Source organism: Oncorhynchus tshawytscha, linkage group LG08, assembly GCF_018296145.1.
Source record: "Oncorhynchus tshawytscha isolate Ot180627B linkage group LG08, Otsh_v2.0, whole genome shotgun sequence".
Classification (NCBI taxonomy): domain Eukaryota; kingdom Metazoa; phylum Chordata; class Actinopteri; order Salmoniformes; family Salmonidae; genus Oncorhynchus; species Oncorhynchus tshawytscha.
The window spans coordinates 30,910,791-30,937,315 of record NC_056436.1 but is presented as its reverse complement, the minus strand read 5'-3'; the positions used below and the strand labels follow the sequence as shown (position 1 = coordinate 30,937,315).

The 26,525-nt window shown below is 44.0% G+C and overlaps 1 protein-coding gene across 1 annotated transcript; it reads right to left on the bottom strand.

The window, feature by feature from the left end:
• Positions 1–810: 810 nt before the first annotated feature.
• On the bottom strand, positions 811–26,343 carry LOC112255754 (eIF-2-alpha kinase GCN2-like). Its single transcript, XM_042326284.1, is given in 38 exon segments — positions 811–1,277; positions 4,005–4,120; positions 4,846–4,890; positions 5,809–5,877; positions 6,193–6,298; positions 6,713–6,769; positions 6,871–6,983; positions 7,357–7,443; positions 9,647–9,775; positions 11,240–11,347; positions 11,440–11,574; positions 11,692–11,862; positions 12,030–12,095; positions 12,238–12,287; positions 12,290–12,353; positions 12,864–13,032; positions 13,554–13,603; positions 13,784–13,905; positions 15,025–15,100; positions 15,506–15,742; positions 15,942–15,992; positions 16,097–16,198; positions 16,518–16,597; positions 16,704–16,815; positions 18,026–18,130; positions 18,691–18,813; positions 18,906–18,933; positions 19,711–20,132; positions 20,272–20,426; positions 20,562–20,677; positions 21,219–21,757; positions 21,851–22,008; positions 22,283–22,445; positions 22,709–22,789; positions 22,882–23,055; positions 23,250–23,352; positions 25,528–25,643; positions 26,200–26,343. Coding segments are annotated over 38 exon segments (4,785 nt in total). The 5' UTR covers positions 26,329–26,343; the 3' UTR covers positions 811–1,219.
• Positions 26,344–26,525: the final 182 nt, after the last annotated feature.

Genomic DNA, 26,525 nt, shown 5'->3' with positions numbered 1-26,525 from the left:
TGTGCTAACATAATTGCAAAAGTGTTTTCTAATGATCAATAAGCCTTTTAAAATAATAAAGTTGGATTAGCTAACAAACCATGCCATTGGAACACAGGAGTGTTCCAATGGTTCAACTGATCCCAAACCATCTCAATTGGGTTGAGGCCAGGTCATCTGATGCAGCACTCCATCACTCTGTAAGCAAGGTTCAAAATATGTTTTTGTCAAATGTATTGGTTTAGGCTTCTTGCTGTCAATTTGCAGTCTACAAATTATTTGTAATTATGTTATGGCCCCCTGACCATCCTCAAGAAGAAGAAAAAAATCAGTCCGCGGCTGAATCTAGTTGATGATCCCTGGTTTAGAGGACTCTATGGATGAGGAATGCAATGGCCAGACCTCAGTCAGGGCTTCATAAAATGACAGACAAAAAAATACTGAGCCAGGAAGGGTTGAACGGACAACCTGAAGCCTTCACACTGTGGACAGTGCCTCTGTTTCAACTTGTCAGTCAGCATTTGCTCATAAACCTCAACATGAGGAAGTGAAGACTGCTCTGAAAACTCAATCACCTATTTGAGGTGCCTTTCTTTCTAAGGTTAGTGTCTTACAGCATAATGGTTTTTCCATACCATCGGAGTTCACATTCAACAGGAAAATGGAAATTCGTAGTAGTCAGTCGAAAACCCCATAGATATCTCAGTAATAGAATATCCACAGTCCATAGCTATTCAGCAAGTTCCTCAGCTATGGTTGGAGCTGCTTTGTTGAAGACTACATTCTTTGTTCCCGCAGACTGCTGCAATCTCACAAAAGAGAACCACAAACTGAGGGAAAATATGAGATTTAATGCCATTATTCATCATGTCACTTTAAAAATATGGAATTGGCCATTTATTTGGAAATATAGCAACACTTTATCTGCAATAAAAAAAACATTCCTCTTCAGAATGTACATTAACCGTTACACATTAAGGCAGGTACAGTAAGAAGATTAGAAAACATTTTTTTGCCTTCAAGATGTAGGGAGGAGCACAACATGCAGTGAGGTTCAGAGCTGATTGTAACTGGATCACAATTTAAAACTAAAAGTTGACTTTTGCCTTTAGGTTCACAGTCTCAAAAGGAAAGTCATCTTTCTAAACAGATACAGTATCTCTATATAGAAAAGCGCCACAGGAAGCCTGTTGTGCTGGGAGCAGCTTGGAGCTTGTCCTGAGCAGTAACATCTTTGGTTTCACAGAAGAATCTTGTAGTAATCGTCCTTGTAGCTGTACAAAACCACCACAGCAGCCCTGCAAAGACAACACACTCATTAAGTCCCAATACCAAAGCCCATTTCTCAATAACGCAATGTTTGTCCAAACAACTGCAAGTGGCCATTAGCAAGCTATGTTGAAGTACACAGAGCATACAAACTATTATAAACACCTGCTCTTTCCATGGCAGAATGACCAGGTGAAAGCTATGATCCCTTATTGATGATGTCACCTGTTAAATCCCCTTCAAATCAGTCTCGATAAAGGGGAGGTGACAGGTTAAAGAATGATTTTTAAGCCTTGAGACCTGGATTTTGTATGTTTACCATTCAGAAGGTGAATGGGCAAGACAAAAGATTTAAGTGACTTTGAACGGGGTATGATAGTAGGTGCCACGTGCACCGGTTTGTGTCAAGAACTGCAACACTGCTGGGTTTCTCACGCTCAACAGTGTGTATCTAGAATGGACCACCATCCAAAGGACATCCAGCCAACTTGACAACTGTGGGAAGTATTGTGTTCAACATGGGCCAGCATCCCTGTGGAACGCTTTGACACCATGTAGAGTCCATGCCCCAACGAATAGATGCTGTTCTGAGTTAGGTGTTCTTAATGTTTTGTACTCTCTGTGTATACGTTTCCATATGTAAAGGGAATGCATAACAATTGCTATTATCATCAACGACAAACAACATAACCTATAACTGCTTTCTTGTGAAAGCCTACCACACCAGGTAAAGTTGGTTTGGTAAGTTTTAACTGGCCGGCTCATTGTGGAAAAACAGCCTAATTTGACTATTCTTATTTCATTGTCACCATCATTAGTGGCCCTTTCTTTTCATTCTTTCATAGGGTATTTCAGATGATCTGGCAGGCAGCGAGTTACGAGTCTGTTTTCAAGTAAATGAAAGAGTGGCTGTAGCTGCTGCTCAATGACTGCGGGGCCATATGGGCAGAGTAGTATATAGGCACGTTGCAGCCAGGCGACTGTTTACTACTGTGGCCTTTGGACCACTTTCAGTGCCTTCAGAAAGTATTCCTACCCGTTGACGTATTCCACATTTTGTTGTGTTACAGCCTGAATTCAAAATGGATTACATTTTTTGCCCTCCCCCTCACCCGTCTAAACACAATACCCAAACAATGACAAAGTGAAAACATGTTTTAGACATTTTTGCAAACACCCGAGTGAATGCTTTGTAGAAGCACCGTTGGCAGCGATTACAGCTGTACGTCTTTCTGGGTAAGTCTCTAAGAGCTTTCCCCACCTGGATTGTGCAACATTTCAATTATTGTCCTGCTGAAAGGTGAATTCATCTTCCACTGTCTGGTGGAAAGCAGACTGAACAAGGTTTTCCTCTAGGATTTTGTCTGTGCCAATCTCCATTCCATTTCTTTTTTATCCTGAAAAACTGCTCAGTCCTTAACGATTACAAACACACCCATAACACGATGCAGCTACCACTATGCTTGAAAATATGGGCTGTGGTACTCAGTAATGTGTTGTATTGGACTTGCACCAAACATAACACTTTGTATTCAGGACAAAAAGTTAATTGCGGGGTACAGAGATGAGGTGGTCATTCAAAAATCATGTTAAACACTATTATTGCACACAGAGTGAGTCTGTGGCAACTTGTGACTTGTTAAGCAAATTTGTACTCCTGAACTTATTTAGGATTGCTATAACAAAGAGGTTGAATACTTATTGACTGAAGACATTTCAGCTTTTCATTTTTTAGTAAAAATGTTGAAAAACATAAGTCCACTTTGACATTATGGGGTATTGTGTTTAGGCCAGTGACAAAAAATCTCAATTGTATCCATTTTAAATTCAGGCTGTAACACAACAAAATGTGGAATAAGTCAAGGGGTGTGAATACCTTCTCAAGGCACTGAATCTGGCCCTCTCAGTCACCTAGTTCAAGTGAAAACAAACACATAAAACCCACTGTGAATATCTCCATTGTTAGGAAATTACGGTAATTTATCAGTAAACACTTTCCCCTCATCGGTGAATGAGACACACAGGAGATTAAAACCAACTGCTCTGGATGGTTGATGAAGAGCCCTGAAAGAGCCAGAGAAATGGGCTCTTGCTTTCTTCTGTGTCATCTCCATTCATGAAAGAGAACATCTATCAAATCCAACATAGGCTCCTTGTTCTGAGCATCTAAATAAAACTAGGCAGGGAAAACCAAAAATGGAGAGGCTTTAGCCCAGTCTTTGAGCAGGGCTATAGGTAGCGAGGCTGATATTAGCCCAGTCCCCTGTACAGACAGCCTGCAGTGGAGCTTTAACGGTGCCTGTGACCTGGCCCAGGGCTCTGGGTGTCACTCACAATGGAGAAACTCAGACAGCAGTCAGACAGACAGGACAAATCCTTACCCCAAATGGAAATCTGATCATCTGAGGAGTTGGTGGTGTTTTATAGACTGTAATTATCTCTGATCTGCTCTGTTTGAAGAGTTGACTGACATCCACACACCTGGAGTGTGGGCTGGGGACCCGGAGTGTGGGCTGGGGATTTCTGGTGTTTGCTGGTCATAAAAGGAAGTCTGGTTTTTAAAGGGCCTTTAATGCTCTCGACCGTTTTCCTCAGGTTTCATGATTTTTTTAAATAAAAAAAGGTAAGTCAAGGCCTGAGTCAGAACCTGGGAGGGCACAGGGGGTCATGGGGTCTACTGCCCTGCTCTCACACTCTCGCTGGCCTGGGTTTGCCTGCCCTGGAATACACAGGGCCTGAAAAAAACAGCTACGTACCTTTTTAGGATTTTGAAGCAGTGGAGCTCCTCACAGATGGACCTGAGATAGCGCTGCTTAGGGAGACGTGACAGCAGATGTTTAACGCTGTTGTTGAACTGCTCATCTCCATCAAACTGGAGAGAAGAGTGGCAGAAAGAGAGAGCGAGAGAGAAACCAGCAATCAGACATTCAACATAGTGGCTGCGATCAAACAAGCAGGGCTGTTTATGTAGGCTGTAGTTACTGTGTCGGAGACTGTGTGTACATTCACTCCCCCATCTGCAGTTAAATGGTGGGAAGTATAAAAGATAGATATGCGAGTCCCAGGCCCTCACTGCTCTGTGGGGTAATTAGTCTGTGTGATGCATGATTTCCTGTGAGTCTGGGCACACACACTGTGTATTGTAATTTGTTTTATACAGCGAAAGTGTTTTCTCTGACACTCACAAATCCACATGTGTGATGTGAGAGGGGAACTGTATAGGACCACCATTCATTTGGCGCGAGTGTTTGCTTAGTTATGCAACACTGCTTGTGTTCAGAACATGTTTCTTAACACCATATAATTGACATTCTCATTTTTTGTATTTATGAAAGCCAGGGGTTCCTGGTTTCGTTTGGCAAGCCCTGCGGTCAGGAGTTTGGAATGTTAGTTTACACTTTGTCCCAGCTGGTAACTTGTGGTGTTTGTGCGAGGGGGACAGGGCAGGTGACCTAAAGGGTCCTGGCAGGACTGCTGGCGGAGGACAGAGTGAAGGTGACAAGGAAGGAAACAGGACTTCCTTCCTCCTCTATCCTGCCAAGATATCCTTTATTGACTGTTTCAGATAGGTCATGATAAGCAGAGCTGGGTACAGACCTCCAATGACAGGAAGTTGATGAGAGTTGCCTTCGGGAGGTCCACCTGGGACGGAACAGAGGGAGTTGCGTTAAGACTCCAAAGACAATGGATGTTATCGCACCATGAACTCCCAGACCACACTGTACATAGCATGTTGTCTGTTTTCTAAAGGAAGTAAATGTAACCACAGCAACCAAATAAACTATAAATATCAAGACGCATTGCACAGTGGCAACAAAAAACAGAAGGTTCAGTTCCTTCAGCTAAAGGTGATGAAGTTCATTTGCACACTGTGCTGTATCGATTTAGTCTGTGAGCAGAACATTGCCTCATTCATGGTGCTCTCACCACCACTAAGGGCACTACTGTAAAGGTCCCTCGCAGGAAATCATAGAACCATCAGCTTATGTTCCATCTATGCCTTTATATTATATTTTGAGAAAATTGCATTTCTCTTTAGTTAGGGGTATTACCTATGACAGGCAGGTAGGATTACTGATGACGTGATCTGGAGGCAGACTTCTAGCTCTGTGTAAATACATACCGGCATCAAGGCGATTATGTCTGTAATGTTTCAAATTCAATACCTCACGCTCCAGCATCTAGCCTATAACTCTGATGGGAACCAGACACAAACATATGGAATGACAAATGTATTTGGAGTATGTCGTATCAGTAAATACTACGCTGTATAATTTACTCGGTGAATACCTCCTTTCAAATTTACTCCAAAACCAAAAATCAACTAAATATGGTAGCAATTTAGCTCCAAATGACTTGCCCTCTCCTTTTGTTTTCTGTTTATTGTTCTGCGACAACTGGAATCACTTTGTAGCTATCTACCTCCAGGGGAACTCTAAATCCCACTGCACGCCGATGTTTGCTATTACAGCTATCAGCTAACTTCTGTCCTGATTTCACTATTATACACATGGATTCAACAGATAAGATGTAAAGCGGGGGAAACAGAAAACGACTTACAGCCAGAACTTCGATGTCATTGCTCTTGTTCTGTAAATTGCTAGCAAGATAATGCAATCTGGTTTGAATCTGAAAAGAAGAGGGTGAAAAAAAAAAAAAAAAAAACATTTTTCCAATGAAACTGGGAAACAAAAGCCACTTCATCTTCACATGCAGTTGGGCTCCATGTGAGCCAATGCCGTTAACAACTGGGCTGGCCGCGTGTGTAAAAGCCGTGGTGTTGTCTGACCTTGACGGATGCCACCGTGCTAAAGTGAGACAGAGCTGGGAACCACAGCCAGAGAGAGTTGTGTCGTGGTCGCCTGCGTGACTGGGCTGAGCTCAATCTGTTAAAAAGTTGACTTCGGGACAGGTATGAGTGACCGGCGTGATTGATTGACAGACCTGGGTCTCGTAGCGCCGTCTGGCGCTGGAGGACACCTTCTCTGGTGAGATAAGTAACACGTTGATGTTACTGGAGGCGCTGCTCCCATGCTGCTCTGACAATCCTGTCAAGTCACAGCACGTACGCACACACACACACACACACACACACACACACTAATGAGACCATGGGAATATGCCTGAGCTGAGCTCCTCTCTGACTTAGCTGTCAGCCTTCTCACACCATCACCCAGACACCAGTAGACGGAGAAGCCATAATTGTTACCCAGACTCATACGGCCATTGTACTGCATTAAGGTTCACATATACTGTGCATGTGAGCTAGAGGTGGTGTGAAATCTAACACCGTCATTAAATCACCTTGCAGCTCACATAGTCACCATCACCCTTTAATTATCCATTCAACACAGCTCTAACACCATGCAGACGCTCGTATGAAATCCAACCCAGAACCAAGTCAATGGTAATGCAGGGTCATCCCTGTATACAGGGTGGAGAAGAAGGCTGTTCAACCGTACATGAGGCATTGACGAGTGACCCCTTGGTGTTCTGAAGAGAGACCGTCTCAGAGGTTTCCCTGTTGGAGGAGAGACAAAACAGCTGTATGAGTCTCTTTCCCCAACAACACTGAAAGTCTATTACAGAGTTTGTGCGTGGGTTAATAAACCGCGTTGTCACCGGATATTTCTCTCCTCAAAGAATTTGGTCCGACATTTCTGAACAATGTGATCCACAAGGTCAGACTCTGGAATCCTCTTCTCTGACTGCTTTTCCTTCTCAGAGGACTTGACCTGGGGACACACGGGGGACAGTGAGGGGAAAATCAGACCTGCTTCCAACACAAAACGTTCACTCTAAATTCTCATTTTTCATATCAAACTAATGTATACGTCAAACCATTTGGAATTCATATCAAGACCATTTACATGCACTAAGCTAATAGCACAGGTGCAGTCCAATTATTGTACAAGTAGGAGAAGTCGCCAACAAAGGCAAATTACATTTCAGACTACGTAGTCAGATGCTGGCCCAGAGAATGATTCAAAGTGCTGCATTCCAGCCAGGACTTAGAATCATATACAGTTATAGTAAAGAACAGTTACTATGTAAAGAGCTTTGAGCATCTGGAAAAGCGCTATATAAATCCATTTTCATTATAATTACCTTGATGTAGTTCCCGTCCTTGTCTGAGACAAGGGCCATGCAGGTGATGCCAGCCTGTCTACAGTGCTCCAGCATAGTCTCCTGGGACTGAACACAATGACACAGTCAGACACAGAGAGGAACAAGAAACACTAACACCAAAGCCATACTGAGAGTTAGGCCAACTTTTAGAAATGTGAATATTGTACTAATTCTAGAATTACAGTTGCATAGCATTGTTTAAATATTCCCTATGTAATGTTAAATGCTATGTAAATATTCCCTATGTAATGTTAAATGGGGAGCGTACATGGCTGCCATAGAACGTGTGGCTCAGTTGGTAGAGAAAGTCCTTGCAACGCCAGGGTTGTGTGTTCAACTCCCATGGGGGACTAATAGGGGGGGAATACACAAAATGTATGCTCTGCTAAAATGTCAAATACATCATAATGCTTATTTGGGGTAAGGATTTGTCCCGTCTGCCTGTCTGCTGAGCCAATTGTGCCCCGCCTTACAGGACTCCCAATCACGGCCGGTTGTGATACCGCCTGGAACCGAACCAGGGTCTGTAGTGATGCCTTTAGCACGGAGATGCAGTGCCTAAGACCACTGCGCCACTCGAGGATAAGCCCGCCCTCAGCCCCATGTTTCTCATGTACGATGACAGTGGGATTATGGGAAAAGTAGTTTGATGTGATGTGTTTAGTAAAAGGTGGGCTGTCTGTCTAAGAGTACGAGTTGGAAGCAGTCCTGGTGGTTTAGGGGTGTGCTAAAAGCTGGCAGATTTCAGTGGCTCTCCTATGGCTCATCAGTTCCTGTGAAAACAGAGAGCGTGTGCCGTACGTTTGGACAACAGGATTGGAATGTTATAATAAAAAATTGAAAAACTCCCCATTTCACACATGTCAGAGCAGGTACTGTGGCAAGGATAGGAGAGAGAGAGAACAGGGATGGCTGAGATACCACTGGGCCATGGCAGCGTACGGTCTGGATAATTAAATGTGTGCTGGTGAAATGCTTCACTTGTGCCTCAAATTCCTCCGGAGCGACGGAGTTTTCCTTGGAACGGAGAGCTGCTCTGCCCAGTGCCCAAACCTGGGCCTGTCCAGGTAGTGCAGTCACCTGTGGCTGTGTGTGAGCAGCAGAGCGGATTTATCCTAATCAAATACAGCCAGACATGTTTCCTCCGGCAGGTAGAGGTGGGTCAGACCAGAACAGTAGACTACTGAGGAACAATCTCTGTGCTGTATATCACCTCTGCTCTGCTCTCCAGCAGTCTCACTCCCCCACCAGCTTCCTCACAGCGGCTCTATCACTGAGACAGACAGAGAGGGCCAACCAGCTTTCTGCCATATGCCTCCCAGGTGACCGCATGTGGAAAGGGTTGACCATATTTGTCTAGTAAAAGCTAGAAAGGCATTTATTTCACTGTACTTGTGCACGTGACAAAACGTGAAACAAGACCCAACAAAAATAAAGTGGAACCATCTCCAGACGATAAATGAGTACTTACTGGAGATTTGACCAGTAAAAGCAGTGCATGTGAAAAGGGTTAACATTAGACCATGAGGAAGGCGTCCTTTACAACTCTGATGTGTTGGACCGACATGCTGTCTCTCTCCTGCAGAGCTGTGTGAGCTCAGACAAAGCTAAGTTTTAAATTGTGGCTGGGAGGTCAGGGGGATGGAGTTGAGCAATCAGTGATGTTATAGAGTTTGCGATGGGACAACAAGAGAGCAAATGAAAAAGTAGAGAGGGAGGATACTAGAGGGTAAGAGGGAGTGAGAAAGGGTGAACGTAAGAGGGCAGGGGGAGCAGAGCAGTCGGCTGCACGCTCTGCCAGAGGGAGACACACACAGACACCTCCTGGCCTGAGATCAGGCCGTCACGTAAAAATGAAGAATGAGAGAGGCATGGCCCAGCACAGTGACACGACACCAGTCACATTCACCAGGGTGATAACTACACAGCAACACTTCTCAGGTTAGAGTTGGTCAACAGATTTCACCTACAAACTGAAAATAAAAACTGCTTATAGAAGTCTTTACAGTAACAGAGATGATGAAAGTCGGCCAAGGAAACAAATGGGCATCGTGTTTCTTAAACGTGATACTCTAACAGACTTATATGAAAGGAAACTCAAAAAGGATCCCGTTTCCCTGAGTGTTTACAGTTCCACATACGGTCAAGGTAAATAACTTCACAGGCAGTTTGGTCCGCCTGTCCATGTGGGGTAGAATAGAATGGTGTCGCCATGTTGTTGGTTAGGTATTGTCACAGCAGAAGGTGCTACGGGCTGCTCATCACTGACCTGTGACACGTCATAGACAATGTCAGTAGAAACCCCTGCTGTCCACAGCTTCTGGACCACGTTGATGGCTCGGCCCATGGAGATGTGGCCTACTGGTACCACCAGCACGTCACACGAACTGATAGAGGGCTAAGAGACGCAGAGAGTTAGGTTAAAACCTGCTCACACACACAGAGAGTTAGGTTAACCTCTTGAAGCTAGAGGGCACTATTTTTATGTTTGGAAATATAACGTTCCCGAAGTAAACGGCCTATTTCTCAGGACCAGATGCTAGAATATGCATATAATTGACAGATTAGGATAGAAAACACTCTAAAGTTTCCAAAACTGTCAAAATATTGTCTGTGAGTATAACAGAACTGATATTGCAGGCGAAACCCAGAGGAAAATCAAACCAGGAAGTGGCTTGTATTTTGAAAACTCCATGTTCCATAGCCTGCCTTTGCTCCATTTAAAAGGATATCAATTATCGCTTCCTCAAGGTGTCAAAAGTCTTTAGACATAGTTTCAGGCTTTTATTTTGAAAAATGAGCGAGAAAGATAACATAAGAGTCATTGTATGGCCAGGTGCCAGCAGCGTTTTGCTTGGCGCAACAGAGTTTGGGCAGCCATTGCCTTTCCCTCTACGACTGAAAAAGACAGTTGCGGTTGATATATTATCGATTATATACATTATAAAAAGAACCTGATGATTGATTATAAAAACGTTTGACATGTTTCTGTGGACATTACGGATACTATTTGGAATTTGTCTGCGTTGTCGTGAACGCTCTTTCATGTGGATTTCTGAACATAACGCGCCAAACAAACAAAATAATCTTTATGGAACAAAAGGAACATTTATTGTGTAACTGGGAGTCTCGTGAATGAAAACATCTTGAGATCAAAGGTAAACAATTAATTTGATTGCTTTTCTGAATTTCGTGACCAAGCTACTTGATGCTAGGTGTTCATAATGTTTTGTTGAGCGATTGATAAACTTACAAACGCTTGGATTGCTTTCGCTGTAAAGCATATTTTCAAAATCTGACACGCCAGGTGGATTAACAAAAGGCTAAGCTGTGTTTTGCTATATTGCACTTGTGATTTCATGAATATAAATATTTTTAGTAATATTATTTGAATGTGGCGCTATGCAATTCAGCGGTTGTTGATGACAATTATCCCGCTAAAGGGATGGGTAGCGTCAAGAAGTTAACTTCTCACACACACACACACACACACACACACAGAGAGTTAGGTTAAAACCTGCTCACACACTAACACACACAGAGAGTTAGGTTAAAACCTGCTCACATACAGAGAGTTAGGTTAAAACCTGCTCACACACACACAGAGAGAGTTAGCTTAAAACCTGCTCACACACAGACAGAGTTCCACACACATTCTGAGTTAATTACAGAGGGGTTAGACCCATCAACTGTCATTGTACAGTATAGAAAAATGTGAGCCTTTCCCAAAACAGCAACATTTTAGAGGCTGGATAATAACGGACATGAACTTTAATGGAGGCTCAAAGTAATAAGCCATCATCAAATATGACCTTCTGTATCTTTGGGTCATTAACACTGATGAATAGTTAATAGTACTCACCGGCTCTTCCATGCTGGCCAGGGCAGCACAGACTTTGTCCAGAGCCAAACTGGCCCCTACTGCCGAATGGACAGGAGCAGAGGACGCTGGGCCACGGAACTCAAGGATCTACAGGAAGAGTACCCTCATAAGGACTAAACCCTGATAGTTCAACACCTCCAAGGACCTGAGCAGGAGGGTGGTAAAGATGGGGACATTACCAGGTGGTCGTATCTCCCTCCTGCAGCCATGATGTCTGGCGCTGCGCGTCTACGTTTCTTGATGAAGGCCACAAACTGGAAGATGACCCCACAATGGTGTTGCACCTTATAAACCAGACCCAGATTTACCACCACCTACAAGACACACAAATATGAGAATCAATCAATCTAGAAATCCACAGGAAAACACACGCAATGCCATTTTCTTTATACACCAGACTCTGAGTAAGAGTTAGGAAGTGGGAGATCTACCTGTAGCTTGACTCCCAGGCTCCTGAGCAGGCCAGTGAGTGCCTCCAGGTCTTTAAGGCCCTGCTTTGCCAGCTGGGTGACTGCAGTCTTCTGTTTGGTCAGAGAGGTGATGAGGGGGACCAGGTCCTGCAGGTCTCCTTTCTGCTCTATGTATTTATACAGAGTCTGCAACTGACAGGGAGAGACAGAAAACATCAGACACAGAAAAGACATTCTGTGGTTGAGAGCAAGGCAATGTTCAAGAAAGGCGGACCCTGAGCAGAAAAAAGTCGAAACACTAATGAATTCACCAGACCGGTCGTAAGCACCAGAGGCCAGAGACAACACGAGGTACTTACACTGTTGTTGGACAGGGACAGGTTACAGAACTTGGCCTCCACCTCTCTCCTGGTCAGCTTTTCACTCTATGAACAGAGACAGGATACCATTTTAGAGTTACAGTTGTGGAACAAAGATGTAACAGACAAAACTTATATACACCACACAATGTGCGCACGCATGGTGTGTGTTTAACTTGCACATGAGCGCCGTGTGCGTAGTACTAACCATGGCGTCACAGAGGATGCTGGATGCGTGGCTCAGTTTGTCCTCGGGGTGCCGCTGTGTAGCAGGACGGCCTTCAGCAGGCTGGTGTGGTTCAGGTAGATGTGGTAGTTCCTCTCCTAACACAACATCCAACAACACACCATTACACCACCCAGCAGCTTCTCTCCTGGTAGAGAGGTTGGTAGTTCCTCTCCTAACAGCATCATCAAAACACAATTACAACTGTGCACAATTACAGTCCAACCTCGTCCCTAAAGCACTACTGTAGAACTGCTCAGCTGCCCTCTCGTCCAGAGTGACATACATTCTTAAAAGCTTTCACACACACACAGAGGTAGACCCTTTTAGAGGGGTCCTGGAGGCATGCTGGTCTTTTAGCAGAGCAAAGCAGGCCTGGGTTGGAATGGGTTTGTGCTGGGTGAACTGGGCCTCCTGCACTGTCTAGAACCCAGGGAGTGAACAGGTCTGTGACCAGAGCTAGACAGAGACTGGGCAGTAGTGTCTGGGCCTGAGGCGAGACAGGGAGTGTACTGTAAAGGACAATATGGTCTGTGACTTTAGCTAGACTGACAGGGGTAGTAACATGGTACGAGGAATTACTAGACGGAGTGGTAACAGTGTGGTACCTGCAGGACACTGAACTCCTGGATAATCTCTGAGATAGTGAAAATGGTCTCAGCGTCAGGCAGCAGGCTATTAGTGACGGGGACAATGACATCAAAGGAACACTCCAGCAGCTCCCTGGGGTGGGCCCTGTCCAGCTTTCTGGGCCGGAACACACGCTTAATGCACCACCTGCACACTCACACCATTACAATGGAGATAAACACGCTCAATGCTGTACCTATACACACTCACACCATTACAATGGACATAAACACGCTCGATGCTGTACCTATACACACTCACACCATTACAATGGACATAAACACGCTCGATGCTGTACCTATACACACTCACACCATTACAATGGACATAAACACGCTCGATGCTGTACCTATACACACTCACACCATTACAATGGACATAAACACGCTCGATGCTGTACCTACACACACTCACATCATGACAATGGACATAAACACGCTCAATGCTGTACCTACACACCCACACACACACACACCATTACATTACAATGGACATAAACAAGCTCGATGCTGTACCTACACACACACACCATTACATTACAATTGACATATACAAACGCTCGATGCTCCACCTGCACACACACAGGATAACATTGAGGTTTATCAAAGACTGAACATGCATATGAAATGGATAGATTCAAGTATTCAGTGATTGACTATGAGATTTACCTCTTGAAATGGGTAATATTATTTCTGGCCACAAATCTTGCGAATGCAATCTGGAATGGATACAAAAGAGAATAAATAAACAGTGCATGCAAGACGACAATAAATCTCTGTGGAAACACAGTTAGTCCCAGGGTTGTCCCGGGGTTGTTCTGGCCCTAGTCCACTGAGTGCTGGGATCACTGAGGGCTAGTTAACGGAGCGTGTAGTACTTCCTGCTTCCTGATGCTCACCCGGAGGTCGTAGGGCAGGGTGACCAGCATGCCACTGTGGTCCATCAAGCAAGAAGGCTCACTGCCTTCATACAGCTTCCTGTTCCTGGGGAGGAGCAGGGGGGTCTGGAGACGCACAGCCCCTGGAAAGACAGCCACAGAGACACTAATGTAAATGTATGATAATAAGTTCAGCATAAACTGAACAAATTATAAAACGCAAAATGCAACAATTTCAAAGATTTTACTGAGTTACAGTTTGTAAGGAAATGAGTCAGTTGAAATATATCCATTAAGCCCTAATCTATGGATTTCACATGACTGGGAATACAGATATGCATCTGTTGGTCACAGATACTTTAAAAAGGTAGGGCGTGGATCAGAAAACCAGTCAGTATCTGGTGTGACCACCATTTGCCTCATGCAGCATGACATCTCCTTTGCATAGACTTGATCAGGCTGTTGATTGTGGTCTGTGGAATGCTGTCCCGCTCTTTAATGGCTGTGTGAAGTTTCTGCATATTGACAGGAGCATCCCAAACATACTCAATAGGTGACATGTCAGGTGAGTATGCAGGCCATGGAAGAACTAGGACATTTTCAGCTTCCAGGAATTGTGTCCAGATCCTTGCGACACGGGGCTGTGCATTATCATGCTGAAACATGAGGTGATGGAGGCGGATGAATGGTATGGCAATGGGCCTCAGGATCTCGTCACGGCGTCGCTGTGCATTCAAATTGCCCTTGATAAAATGCAATTGTGTTCGTTGCCCGTAGCTTATGCCTTCCCATAACATAACCCCACTACCACGGGGCACTCTGTTCACAACACTGGAATCAGCAAACCTCTCGCCCACACAACGCCATCATGCAGTCTGCCATCTGCCCAGTACAGTTGAAACTGGGGTTCATCGTTTGCAAAGCTGTCATCAAGGCAAAGGGTGGCTACTTTGAAGAATCTAAAATATATTTGGATTTGTTTAACACTTTTGTGGTTACTACATAATTCCATATGTGTTATTTCATAGTTTTGATGTCTTCACTATTATTCTACAATGTCGAAAATAGTAAAAATAAAGAAAAACCCTTGAATGAGTAGGTGTTCGTAAACTTTTGACTGGTACTGTATATGAACAGATGTTCAAGTCAAGGCCCCAGTGAGGTCTTCATAGCAGCAACTTTAAAGTGGAATGGGTCAAGTCATTTGCCCAAGAGAGTAAACAACTTCAGCTCTTAAAATAAGAGTCTGAATCTGGACTCACCATGTTTCTTGAAGATCCTGGTGATTGTTTCGTACACATACGGTTGCAATCTGGCACTGTTGAAATGAAAGTTGCCCTGCAGCAAAACAAAACGCAGTCTGTTAGGAATCAAAAGGCATCGATGAAAGCTCAAACAGTCCCGCCATTATGTGAACCAGATGACAGGAGATCTGTATGATCACAGAAGCAGCATCATTACTGTGTCTACAGTGACACCTACAGGAGGAGATGGGTAGCTCTTCCTACTTTGGACTATTGGACCACTCTATTCTGCGTTCAACAATTTCTTCAATACCGGTCTGTCACAAACAATGGTTTGAGATGCTATGACGTGGTAGAGAGGACAGTGATGCCCAAGTGTTCATGTCTGGTTGGCTTTGGGTTGTGTTTGTGTGGTAGTCCGCTAGGCCAGGTTTGAGGGTCTGCTCCACTGCGTCAGTGGGTAGGCCTGGTACCTTGCCCGGAGCAGTAGGCCTGGTACCTTGTGGAGGTCGATATCGTAGGTGTAGTCCATGACGGGGGAGGTGATCTGGGAGAACAGCTGGTTGACCATGGTGCGGTAGGCCTTGCCATTGACGTTAGCCATGGTGTGCTGCAGGACCTCGTGGAGCTCCGACTCCTCCATCTGGGGCGGGGGCAGCAGATCACTCTTCAGGAGCTCCTGGGCCGTGGAATGCAGGGCCGGGTCATGGTTCAGCAGCCAGCCAATAACCTTCATCTGAGATAAGACACAGGGCTAGGGATCAGTCTATCAAAGTCAAACTGCCTATACTGTGTAATGTCACTCAGTTTGGTTTCGTTAACAACTTCCCATTGTGGGACTATAAAGTGAACTACTACTTCTACATAGCTCCCTGAAGTTGTGTGAAACTAAGAGTATAACTTGTGTAACATGAATTGAATACGTCCTTCCTCACCTGCGTTCCACTCTTATACTCAGGGAAATCTTCAGGAAAGTTGATGTCTTCCTGCAGAGTGGAATGACAGAGTAATGGGACAGTGATGAAGGAGTGAGACCCTTCCCGTGGCCCCCCCCGCCCCAGTCTGTGTTCTCTGTGCTGGACAGACTGACCATGCGCAGCTGGCTCAGGACTGAGATTCGTTCGGAGCCGGTGGTCATGGGTCGGTAGGACATCTCAAACAGGACAATACCCAAGCTAAACAGATCCACTTTCTAAGGAGAAACACAGATCACAGGATGAGCCCTCTTCCCTTTACATCTGGTATATACAATCAATCCTGAATTATATATTTCCTAGTGAGGATACAGTAACACTGTTGGAAAACCTTGAACTACCTCTAAACAGATAGAGGACACTAGTCTATGCTCCACCCAGGAGCCAAGGCCCTTAATTCATTACAAGATATTATAATTCCTAGACTACTTTTGAGATTACATTTTTGGATGAATGATTGTTCTGAGACAGTTTCTTAAAATCTTTATTTTATTCTTCTGAATTGACGTTGGTGTGTGTTCCATTCATATTTCTTGCCTGGTTGTAAGTGGCGTTGGTATTTCCTTGCACCTCTGGGCTGACATATAGGGCAGTACCAACCATACCAGTCATATTCCCTGTTCAGAAATAAAATATACATAATCAATTTTGCAAATATACAGTCACAGACCCTGAGACACTTTATAAGCTAGTTAGATAAGGATGGATTTTGCTTCTCAGTACCTGTTTGGTCCGGTTTGAGAATCAGAACAGAGCCACTCTCCTCAATGTCCAGTATACTTGCTGCGGCCTGTAGGGACGAGACGATTTCTACAAAGTCAGTTCTTTGTTCATTCTTGAGTTATTTGGGAAACACAGAACAAAACGAAATACTCTAACTTTTTTAAAGTGTCAACATTCCACTTTTGCCAGAAGATTCCGACCCTACAGTTTTGCTTGTTTACACTGAGCTGCACTGGGGTCGGAAACACCATCATGGTTAGATTAAGACTTATGACTGATGACTTGAAATTGCCTTGATTGTTGACCAATGACCAGTCATCAGCATTGGCACAAAGGCAGGCTTGCATATCCAGAGATTATGGACCAGAAAGCACTTGTTTATGTAGGCCTATATTATTTAATTGATCATTTCCTATTTCATATAGGCCTAGCTTGGGTGGCTACTGGCTGGCTATATGTCTAAAGATAGCTGTAACATTGCATTATGGGATGATAACATATTTTGGTGAATTAATTATGTTATTTGTGAAGAAGAAAAGGGCTTACCCAGTTAAGTTGGCAATGAGCATTGGAAATGACAACTACAAATGCAGGCCGAAAAAGTTTATTTCTGTATCTTGCATTTTGAAAATGCATCAGCTTTTATGGCTATAATGAGTAGTTACATTTGTGCAGCTGTTGTGCGTGCATGGTCGCGAACTTTGAACACTGCTTTTTGGGGGTTGCAAGAGAAAAAAAGTTTGTTAACTACTGAGCTAGCAAACAGATTGCTTATTTGCTGTACAGCTATAGGATTGGGCGCAGTGTAATCATCAAATTGTAGGAGAGAGGATTGCCATAAATATACAGCTCAAAAAAATGTTGGTGATCAAGAATACTAACTGTTTACTTTACAAGCTCACCAGAAATGGAGCATCAAGCAATAATTACTAGCATAGGCCTTAGTGGTCTTCTGGTATGTCAAAATTGCTTGAAAATAATAAATGACTTATGAAGCTTGCCTTTGGAATTTGTTATTAACATTATTACATAATCTAAATGTGTTATAGACAATGAAAAGGGCTGTCTGGTAGCCTCAATAAACAGACAAGGATTTGTAATTGAACAAGTCATTGCATGTATAGGTTATTTTTTAGCTGACTTAAAAACTACTCGACTTGCGCTTATAATGCACGACTTGGACAGAACTTGAGACTCGAGCCGTTCTACTTGGGACTCGACTTGAGAACACGGCTTTAGAGACCTCAACATGAACTTCAAGGTATCAGTTAATGAATCTCCATCACCAGGAGACAGCGGAACCCGAGGACATTAAGGCATACCACACTAGCAGGATGGTCTGTGGCCAGGCCAAAGTCTCCAATTTTCACATGGTCCTGAGCATCCAAGAAAATGTTGACAGGCTTGAGGTCTCGATGAATCATCCCCTGTTGGAAGGATGGAGGTGATCAATTAGTGCTAATTGGAACCATTGCTGAAAGCATGTCACATGCATGACATCATTGTTGTTCTAAGCCGTGCTTTGACAGCTTGGAAGGAAGGAACATGCATACCAAAACATTTGAGTGTGTGAGAAAAAGAGAAGAGGGTCCTTTAAAACAATTTTGCATCAAACACATTTCAAAAAACACTATGAATAAATTCAAAATTCCCATAGATACAATTTTGCAAAGGTGGAGAATGAGTCATCATCAATTCCTACAGGACAAATGATATCCCACTTCAATTCCCACTATGAACCTAGAAAAACCTTTGACATGGGGATCTGAAGAATTAGCAGATACTTGGAGTGGAACAGTAGAATCACAAGCAGTGACTGTCCTGGACTCCCTCCTTCCTAACCGAATGTGACAGGACAGTCCCACCTCTCTCCTCAAAGTCTTGGCTCTTAAACATTACATCTCTGTTCCACACCCTAAAGCAGACATTGAACCCTGCAGTACACTCTGAGGACACTAGGAGGGTTAGGGAGGGTTCACAGACAGACCTGTTGGTGGATGTAAGCCAGGCCATCCAGGATCTCCCTGAAGAACCTCCACAGGCGACTGTTGTCCTGATGGAGGCCCTGGTCAATGGTGTCTAGTAAAGTGCTTTTTTCACAGTATTCCATCTGGAGGGAGGAGAGAACACTGGTTAGATATTAGACATAGAACAGTGTCCTCTAGTGGGGTACTAGTTGAGTGCTAGTGAACGGAGCTTTACCTGGATGTAAAGATAAAGAGAGTCTGTGCTCTATCGTGTCACCACCCATTCTATTGCTTGGCTCTTCCTGAGGGATGGTGGTTACATTGATTCAGTTGATGAAAGTAACACACAACTTGGTGATAATATATGTGACTGAATTCAAGGTGAGCTTTTGTCAACTTTTCAAGATTGGCTTTTTTTGTTTTTAGACAAGTACACTCAGAGCTCCAAAATGGTATATCATGTAGTCGAGGGGAAACATGGGAAAGTTATGCTTCTTTGAAATCTGAGTAACTTGTTGTCCCACTGGAGAAAAGTAGGAGAATAAATGCCCTTGAATGATTTTCACGCTTTCTAGAGAGCTCTTCTTTGTTTACGCCCCTATTAAGCATCGTTCACAATCTCTTATGCCTTAGCCCCACCCATTTCTTTAAGAATTCACATGTTATAGCACATGTCAGTATGGCATTGTCCTCCAGGAAGTAATATCTCTATCGTCTCCATTCATTATCTTAGCCAATCATGGATCTTGCCTTTCTCCATACATAGTGCTTTTTCTATAGCTATACTTCAAATGCCTACGATTCTGAATCAGGTCACATAAACACTAACCTGGGATATGCTGCCATCTCAATTGTCAAAAATTGTTTCACTCTCTGAATCACAAACCAAAACAAATACTAAAAGTAAATCATTTTAGTTCCATATATCAAGTTCACAGAGCATATAGGACATGAAACGAACCTCCGATCGATGCTACTATACCGTCAAGACTATTTTGTACATCACACTCCAATAGTTCTAATGCCTTAGGAGAACTCACAGGAACGAGGCACAGAAAACATCATCATCCTCGTCGCTGGACTCGTGACCACTGCACTTGGCACTAGATGACATCTCGATGGAGGTGCTCCACTCCACCGAGCTCGCCGGGGCAGGGGGTGAGGCGTTACCCTCCACGTTGTCAAGCATGCCGATTCCCAGCTCGTTGGGGCCCAGAGAAGGGGCTCGGACCTGAGGCAGTTTCTCCGCTGTGCGCCGGGGCTCTGTGCTGTCTGAGCTCAGTATCCCCGTGGAGGGGGTCTCATGCCTCTCGATCCAGGCGTTGTAGTAGCGGACGATGTTCTCATGGTTGAGGCGTGACAGCAGCGTCACCTCACCTTTGATCCTACGGAACTGCTTACTGGCCGGGTTCACCTGGATACGCTTCACAGCATAGTAACATCCATCCAGCTTGTTCTGGACCTGCACATAACGAGAGGATGGAAAGAGACAAAAAGTTGGGTCAGGAGACAAACAATATGTGAACAATAACCATGGACTTAGTGAAAGGGAAAGGATAGGAATGCTACTGTCAGCTATGCTATATTAAAACACGGGTTACCTTGATAACGGTACCAAAAGCTCCTTTCCCCAGCAACTGTAACTCCTCAAACTCGTTGAAGTAGCGTGAGAACTGCCTCTGTAGCCCAGTGCTGAACGGAGCATTGAGGATGTGACTGTGAGGGATGACTGACGACGCAAAGTCATCACCAATGTCTGGGAGGACAGAATACAGCCGTTACGATTCTACATAGTGAATCAAGCCACTTAAAAAAAGGCAACCATTTTTTCACAACATTATAGTCTTGGACTGAAAATATCTTGTGGCCCTGATCTCAACACAGTTGTCACCTTCTGGACTAGCGTCCTGGCACTGTGGAGGGGTCTTCGGAGGTGGAGGGTTGAGGAAGGGGTGGTCAAACAGCTGCTGGGTGTTCCAGCGGTCAGCATCATTCAGACACACACACCTACCACACAGAACAGAGAATGGTGCATTTAGCATGGAAACTTCCAAAAGAACAGAGCTGACATTCCTGGAGTGGCCCATCAACATCTAATCCTCTGGTCCACATTGTGTTACTCTGTATCCACACAGCAGTACATTAAGATTGGCACCCAAATACAGATGACGAGCTCTGACAGCCAAGCCCTGATTAACACACAGTCCATGGTGGAATGACAATACGGCAAAAAGGTACAGGAAGGTTAAATACATCTAAATGAACCTGTGTGTTCACTGTGTATAGTTTTCATCAACTGAATAGAAAAGTGGAGTTCCCTAAATCATCTAGCTAACCATTCAAAAACCATGTGCTAATGAGTCAAAATCTGTAAAAAAAAAAAACACATTTTCATTTAGAATTTAACCACACGAAAAATGAAAGTTTTAATTGCCACCATAAAAATGTGAGGTCCAGGCATGGAAGTGGATGAGGCTAGCTGTCTGGCCGACACCGAGACTAGCTGTCTGGCCAAACTGAATGGATGGTTCTTGTCAGGCAGGCATACCTGTTGAGGAAGTCCTGGAAGTCAGCGGGCAAGCTGGTGGGCACAGACACCGGGAACTCCCTGACCTCCTCGCCCTGGCTAAGTGCCAGCAGCATCAGCCCCAGGCTCCACACGTCCCCTTTCTTCCCAGCCTTGGTGGGCAGCGTGTCCTCACAGAAGCGCACGCGGGCCTGCTGAACGATGTCCTCCTTGCAGAGGTCGCCCAGTCTCTTGGAGAGGCTGTAGTCTGTGAGTCACACGTTGCCCAGGTGGTCCAGAAGCACGCTGGAGGCGCCCAGCTGTTTGTGGACAACAGAGTTGGAGTGGAGGTAGTCGAGGGCAGCCAGGAGCTGGGTGGTAAACAGGCGGAGGCGCTCCAGGGTGATGGCGGTCTGGCTAGCCAGGCTCTGGCTCAGACTGCTGCTGACCCCCACATGCTCTACCAGCAGGTTCACCACCAGGCAGTCATCCCTCTCACTGGAGCTCAGGGCCTGGTAGTGCACCAGGTTAGGGTGTTTCAGCTTCAGCAGGGAGTTCAGCTCACTCGCAGCACCGTGGATCTATAAAGAAATAGGCAGAAGGTACTGCTTAGTGTGTAGGCCTATCTATTAGTACTACATCTGATGGCAGGATCTAAGCTAGGAATTACTCACCTGCTTTTTACAATTGTCAATCTTCCCCTTTTCCTCACTGGTGAAGAACTTGCCAATCTTCTTGTTCCAGCGTAGGATCCACTCGTATACTATGGCAAACTCTCCGTTGGTCGCGTCGAAAGCATTATAAACATTACGGCCAAGCCTCACACTCTCCCCTGCCAGAGACAGACACATAGCATATTGAGGCACACAACTCAACACTGACAGTACAGTAAACTACAACGCAGACCATAATGAGATTTACAGGGAATTTTAAGCTCTTACTAGGCACTTTCCCCTATGCACCAAGAGATCCCCAAGGGTACTGTTGCTGAAGTAAAGCACTTCCTGTGAGCATGGGCTATCCTCCCTGTATGTGTCCCGTCTGGTTACAACAAAAACAGCATGCAGTGTTAGCTAAGTTCAGGCACAGAGCTAAATATTATTTACACGTGGCTGTCCCATGCCTGTGGCGGGTGTTGGAGTTGGTCAGTCTCCGGGGGTTGGTCCCTCTTCTGGGCTCAGTAAGCTCAGGTGGAGGCCCAGGGGAATAAGATGAGCTGCCCAATACAGAACTGTCTACAGCAGGCTGGTCTATACTCTCAAGGCACTCCTGGGCAGTCACAAAGCCAGAATATGGTTAAATCAAACGTTTATTTCAGGTTCTGTTTGGCATTTGTTTTTTAAATGATTATTAAAAGGTGCATTTCAGGTCTAATGGAACATGGTTTTAAATAATATATTAATTGATCATTAGCCTAAAAACATACATAGCTAATAATTCCAATCAATTTTCCAGAGGAATAATAAGAATTGCTTATCTACTAAAACAGCACGAGTTTGCAAAATGTACACATTTGAAGATTATGAAGGCACCTGTTTGGCAATGTCTTTTTTCCTTTTCTCCTCTTGTTTCTCCTCCTCTCTCCTTTGGATTTCAGCCATAATCTCAAATTGCTTTAGACATGAATGAGTTGAGAGGTACAGTGAAGAGGACAGTAAGTGTGTGTGTGCATGTAGTGCGTGTATAAGCATGCATGCATCCTCACCGTCTGCTCCTCCTTACTGCGGCGTTGGTCCAGTTTCTCCTGCTCCTCGAGGGCTAGCCTCTCCTGCTGCAGCCGCTGGTTCTTCAGCATCTCCTCATGAAAGGAGCTGAACGGAGGCTTGTTGTGTTCACTCAGGAACCCCTGGACATGGTCGGCCAGCTCATAGATCATCATCTGGGGGAAGAGAGGGGTGATGATGGGACAAAAAATATTTTCTGTCAGAGATGCGGCCATTGAAAAATGGCACCGGATTTCATGGGTCATCTACTCCTAACTACGAGTAGATAAACTATTCAGATCTACATGTTTGGTTCAGAGTGGATTTGTCTGTAGGCATCCGTCTGTCTGCCTGTATATGTCTTTCTCACCTCCCCACATCGCTCTGCAGCCAGTTTAGTGAGCTGTGTCTGGAGGCTCTGGAGGTTGTCATTGGAGAGACCTTTGGCATTCTTCAGCTCAAACTCTGGAGGTCTGTCGCCCAAGCAAACAACAAACGTGAATTATTGCTATGCATGTATAACATTTTGCTTAAAAAAGGATTGTCAGGCGATGGTACCAAACCAAAAGACACGTTGACTGTACATTTGTGCCTAGCTCTCCAGAACAAGGTAACAAGGGGGCTTACAGCATGTCCCCCTATTGGGTTCGCACCTGAAGGTATGGACCACAGCTGGCTCCATGTCCCGACGCTCTGTTTTAACGCTTAGAAACATTGCTAATCTTCACTTGCAATATGTTTATGGAAACCATAAGATACACTTATGTACGCAGTTTAGCAAAGTTGCATCCGGCTTTGTTTTCACACAGCCTAGGCCATGCCACATCCTCCCACCTTGCTGCTCGCATTTCCATTGGGCCATTCCATTTAACATTTCCGTCTGGATCGCGTTTTTCAAAATACAGTCGTGAGTAACTTTGCTAAACTGCGTACAGTAAGTTTATCTTCTGTATTTGAAAAACGCTCATATGAAAGTTAAAAATTTCCAAAGGTTTCCAAATCATGAGCAAGGCATATTTATGTTTAGACAGAGCATTTGGCCAGCATTGGGCAGTATTAGAGGCTATTGTCAGGGCATTTGCCTCAGGCGGCATACAGTTACAGTGCCTTCAGAAAGTATTCATACCCCTTGACTTATTCCAAATTTTGTGTTACAGCCTGAATTCAAAATTGATTCAATTGAATTCTCACCCATCTACTACACACAATACCCTATAATGACAAAGTGAAAACATGTTCTTAGAAATTTGTGCAAATTTATTTAAAATGAAATACAGAAATCTAATTTTCATAAGTATTCACACCCCTGAGTTAATACATGTTAGAATCACCTTTGGCAGCAATTACAGCTGTAGGTCTTTCTGGGTAAGTCTAAGATTTGCACACCTGGATTGTGAAATATTTTAACATTATTCTATTTGATTTTTTACATTTTTCAAGCTCTGTCAAGTTGGTTGTTGATCATGGCTAGACAGACATTTTCAAATCTTGCCGTAGATTTCAAGCCGATTTATGTCAAAACGAACTACTCAAGAACAGTCAATGTTGTCTTGGCAAGCAACTCCAGTGAATATTTGGCCTTGTGTTTTAGGTTATTGTCCTGCTGAAAGGTGAATTTGTCCCCCAGTGCCTGTTGGAAAGCAGACTCAACCAGGTTTTCCTGTGCTTAGCTCTATTCAGTTTATTTTTATTCTAAAAAACTCCCTAGTCCTTGCCGATGACAAGCATACCCATAACATGATGCAGCCACCACCATGCCTGAAAATATGACAGAAATACGCAGTGATGTGTTGTGTTGGATTTGCCCTAAACATAATACTTGGTATTCAGGACATAAAGTTTACTTCTTTGCCAAATTTTTTGAAGTTTTACTTTAGTGCCTTATTGCAACCAGGATGCATGTTTTAGAATATTTTCACTTTGTACAGGCTTCCTTCTTTTCACTCTGTCATTTAGTTAGTATTGTGGAGTAACTACAATGTTGTTGATACATCCTCAGTTCTCCTATCACAGCCATTAAACTCTATAACTGTTTCAAAGTCACCACTGGCCTCGGGTGAAATCCCTGAGCGATTGAGTTACTGAGTTCGGAAGGACGCCTGTATCTTTGTAGTGACTGGGTGTATTGATACACCATCCAAAGAGTAATTAATAACTTCACCTTGCTCAAAGGGATACTCAAAGACTACTTATTTATTTTTATTTGTACCCATCTAAAAATAGGGACCTTCTTTGTGAGGCATTGGGAAACCTCCCTGGTCTTTGTGGTCAAATCTGTGTTTGAAATTCACTGCTCCTCCGAGGGACCTTAACGATAATTTTATGTGTGGGGTACAGCGATGAGGTAGTCATTCAAAGGTCTTGTTAAACACTATTATTGCACACAGTCTTAATGCAATCCATTTTAAAATTCAGGCTGTAACAACAAAATGTGGAAAAAGTCAAGGGGTGTGAATTCTTTCTGAAGGCACTGTATGTGGAATCACCCAACGTAATGTCATTGGAGTCATGATAGGGGTCATACAGTCTTCCTAATGCCAGAGGTGTATACTAAGCAATAGAGTGCAACATTATAAACATCTGAATCTAGGGAAAGGGATATTCTATGACATATCCATCCCATTGATGGATTGAGTAACGATACTCACACATCAGGGAACGTAGGTGGGCAATGGACCTGCAGGTCCACTGTCACATAACTTTCCTTCCCATTGCTTAGTCCATTAGGTCGCAGGCACAGGTATACATCTAGTGGTCTTTTGATCTTGATGAGGAGAAAACAACAGAGGATCATGGAAACCTAGCCACGAATAGACATGCATGGCGTTTGTGTAATTAGCACAACTTTGCTTCTGCAAGTCAGCAATAGTGATGGACATTCAGAGTCTTATTGGTGAGTCGCCTCATTTGGCTCTGTTCACGTAAAAGTGTTCACGTAAAAGAGCCGGCTCATTTGGCTCCAAAACAGCTATTCGTTCAAAATGCTTTACAAAACTGCAAATCTACAATGTAAAGCGCAAAAGATAGGCTACCATTGTCAGATCGTGAAATGCTCCTTCAAATATTGTTTTACATGGACAAATTATTAGATTTATTCTACTACGCCCTCCCCGCTATTTATTGTTTCTTCAGTGAGGATTCACCCTCTTTCGACAATTATTTTGTAATTTATCTGCAGAAAAACGTTTTGAGCTCAAAAATAAGTAGTAACAGTATGCTAATCAGGGAGCCAAGTGAACGGCTCTTTTACCGATTCAACTTTATTGGCAAAAAGTTGCTACTATCTATTCATAAATCGATTGTGTTGAAAGTAGGCCAACCTTCCATGGATGGTTATTACGCAGACCATTAAAATATTATCCAAAAATTGACGCAAGCGCTTCTAGTTCGTTTTCCTGTTGTACAGAATAGTCGTCCGCCCATGTAGAAGTCTGATGACAACTCATCATAGCTGCGCTACATGGGAACTCATGTTTCGCGCACACACCCCTCTCTAAATATCGAGGCGATTTAACGACGTAACACTCATCTTGTTACTTCCAAACATTACCAATATTGAATAAAGTTACATGATTGACATTGTATCTGGTTCGAAAACGTTGAACTTACAGCATTGACTGCACCACATAGTCACAACATTGTTGCA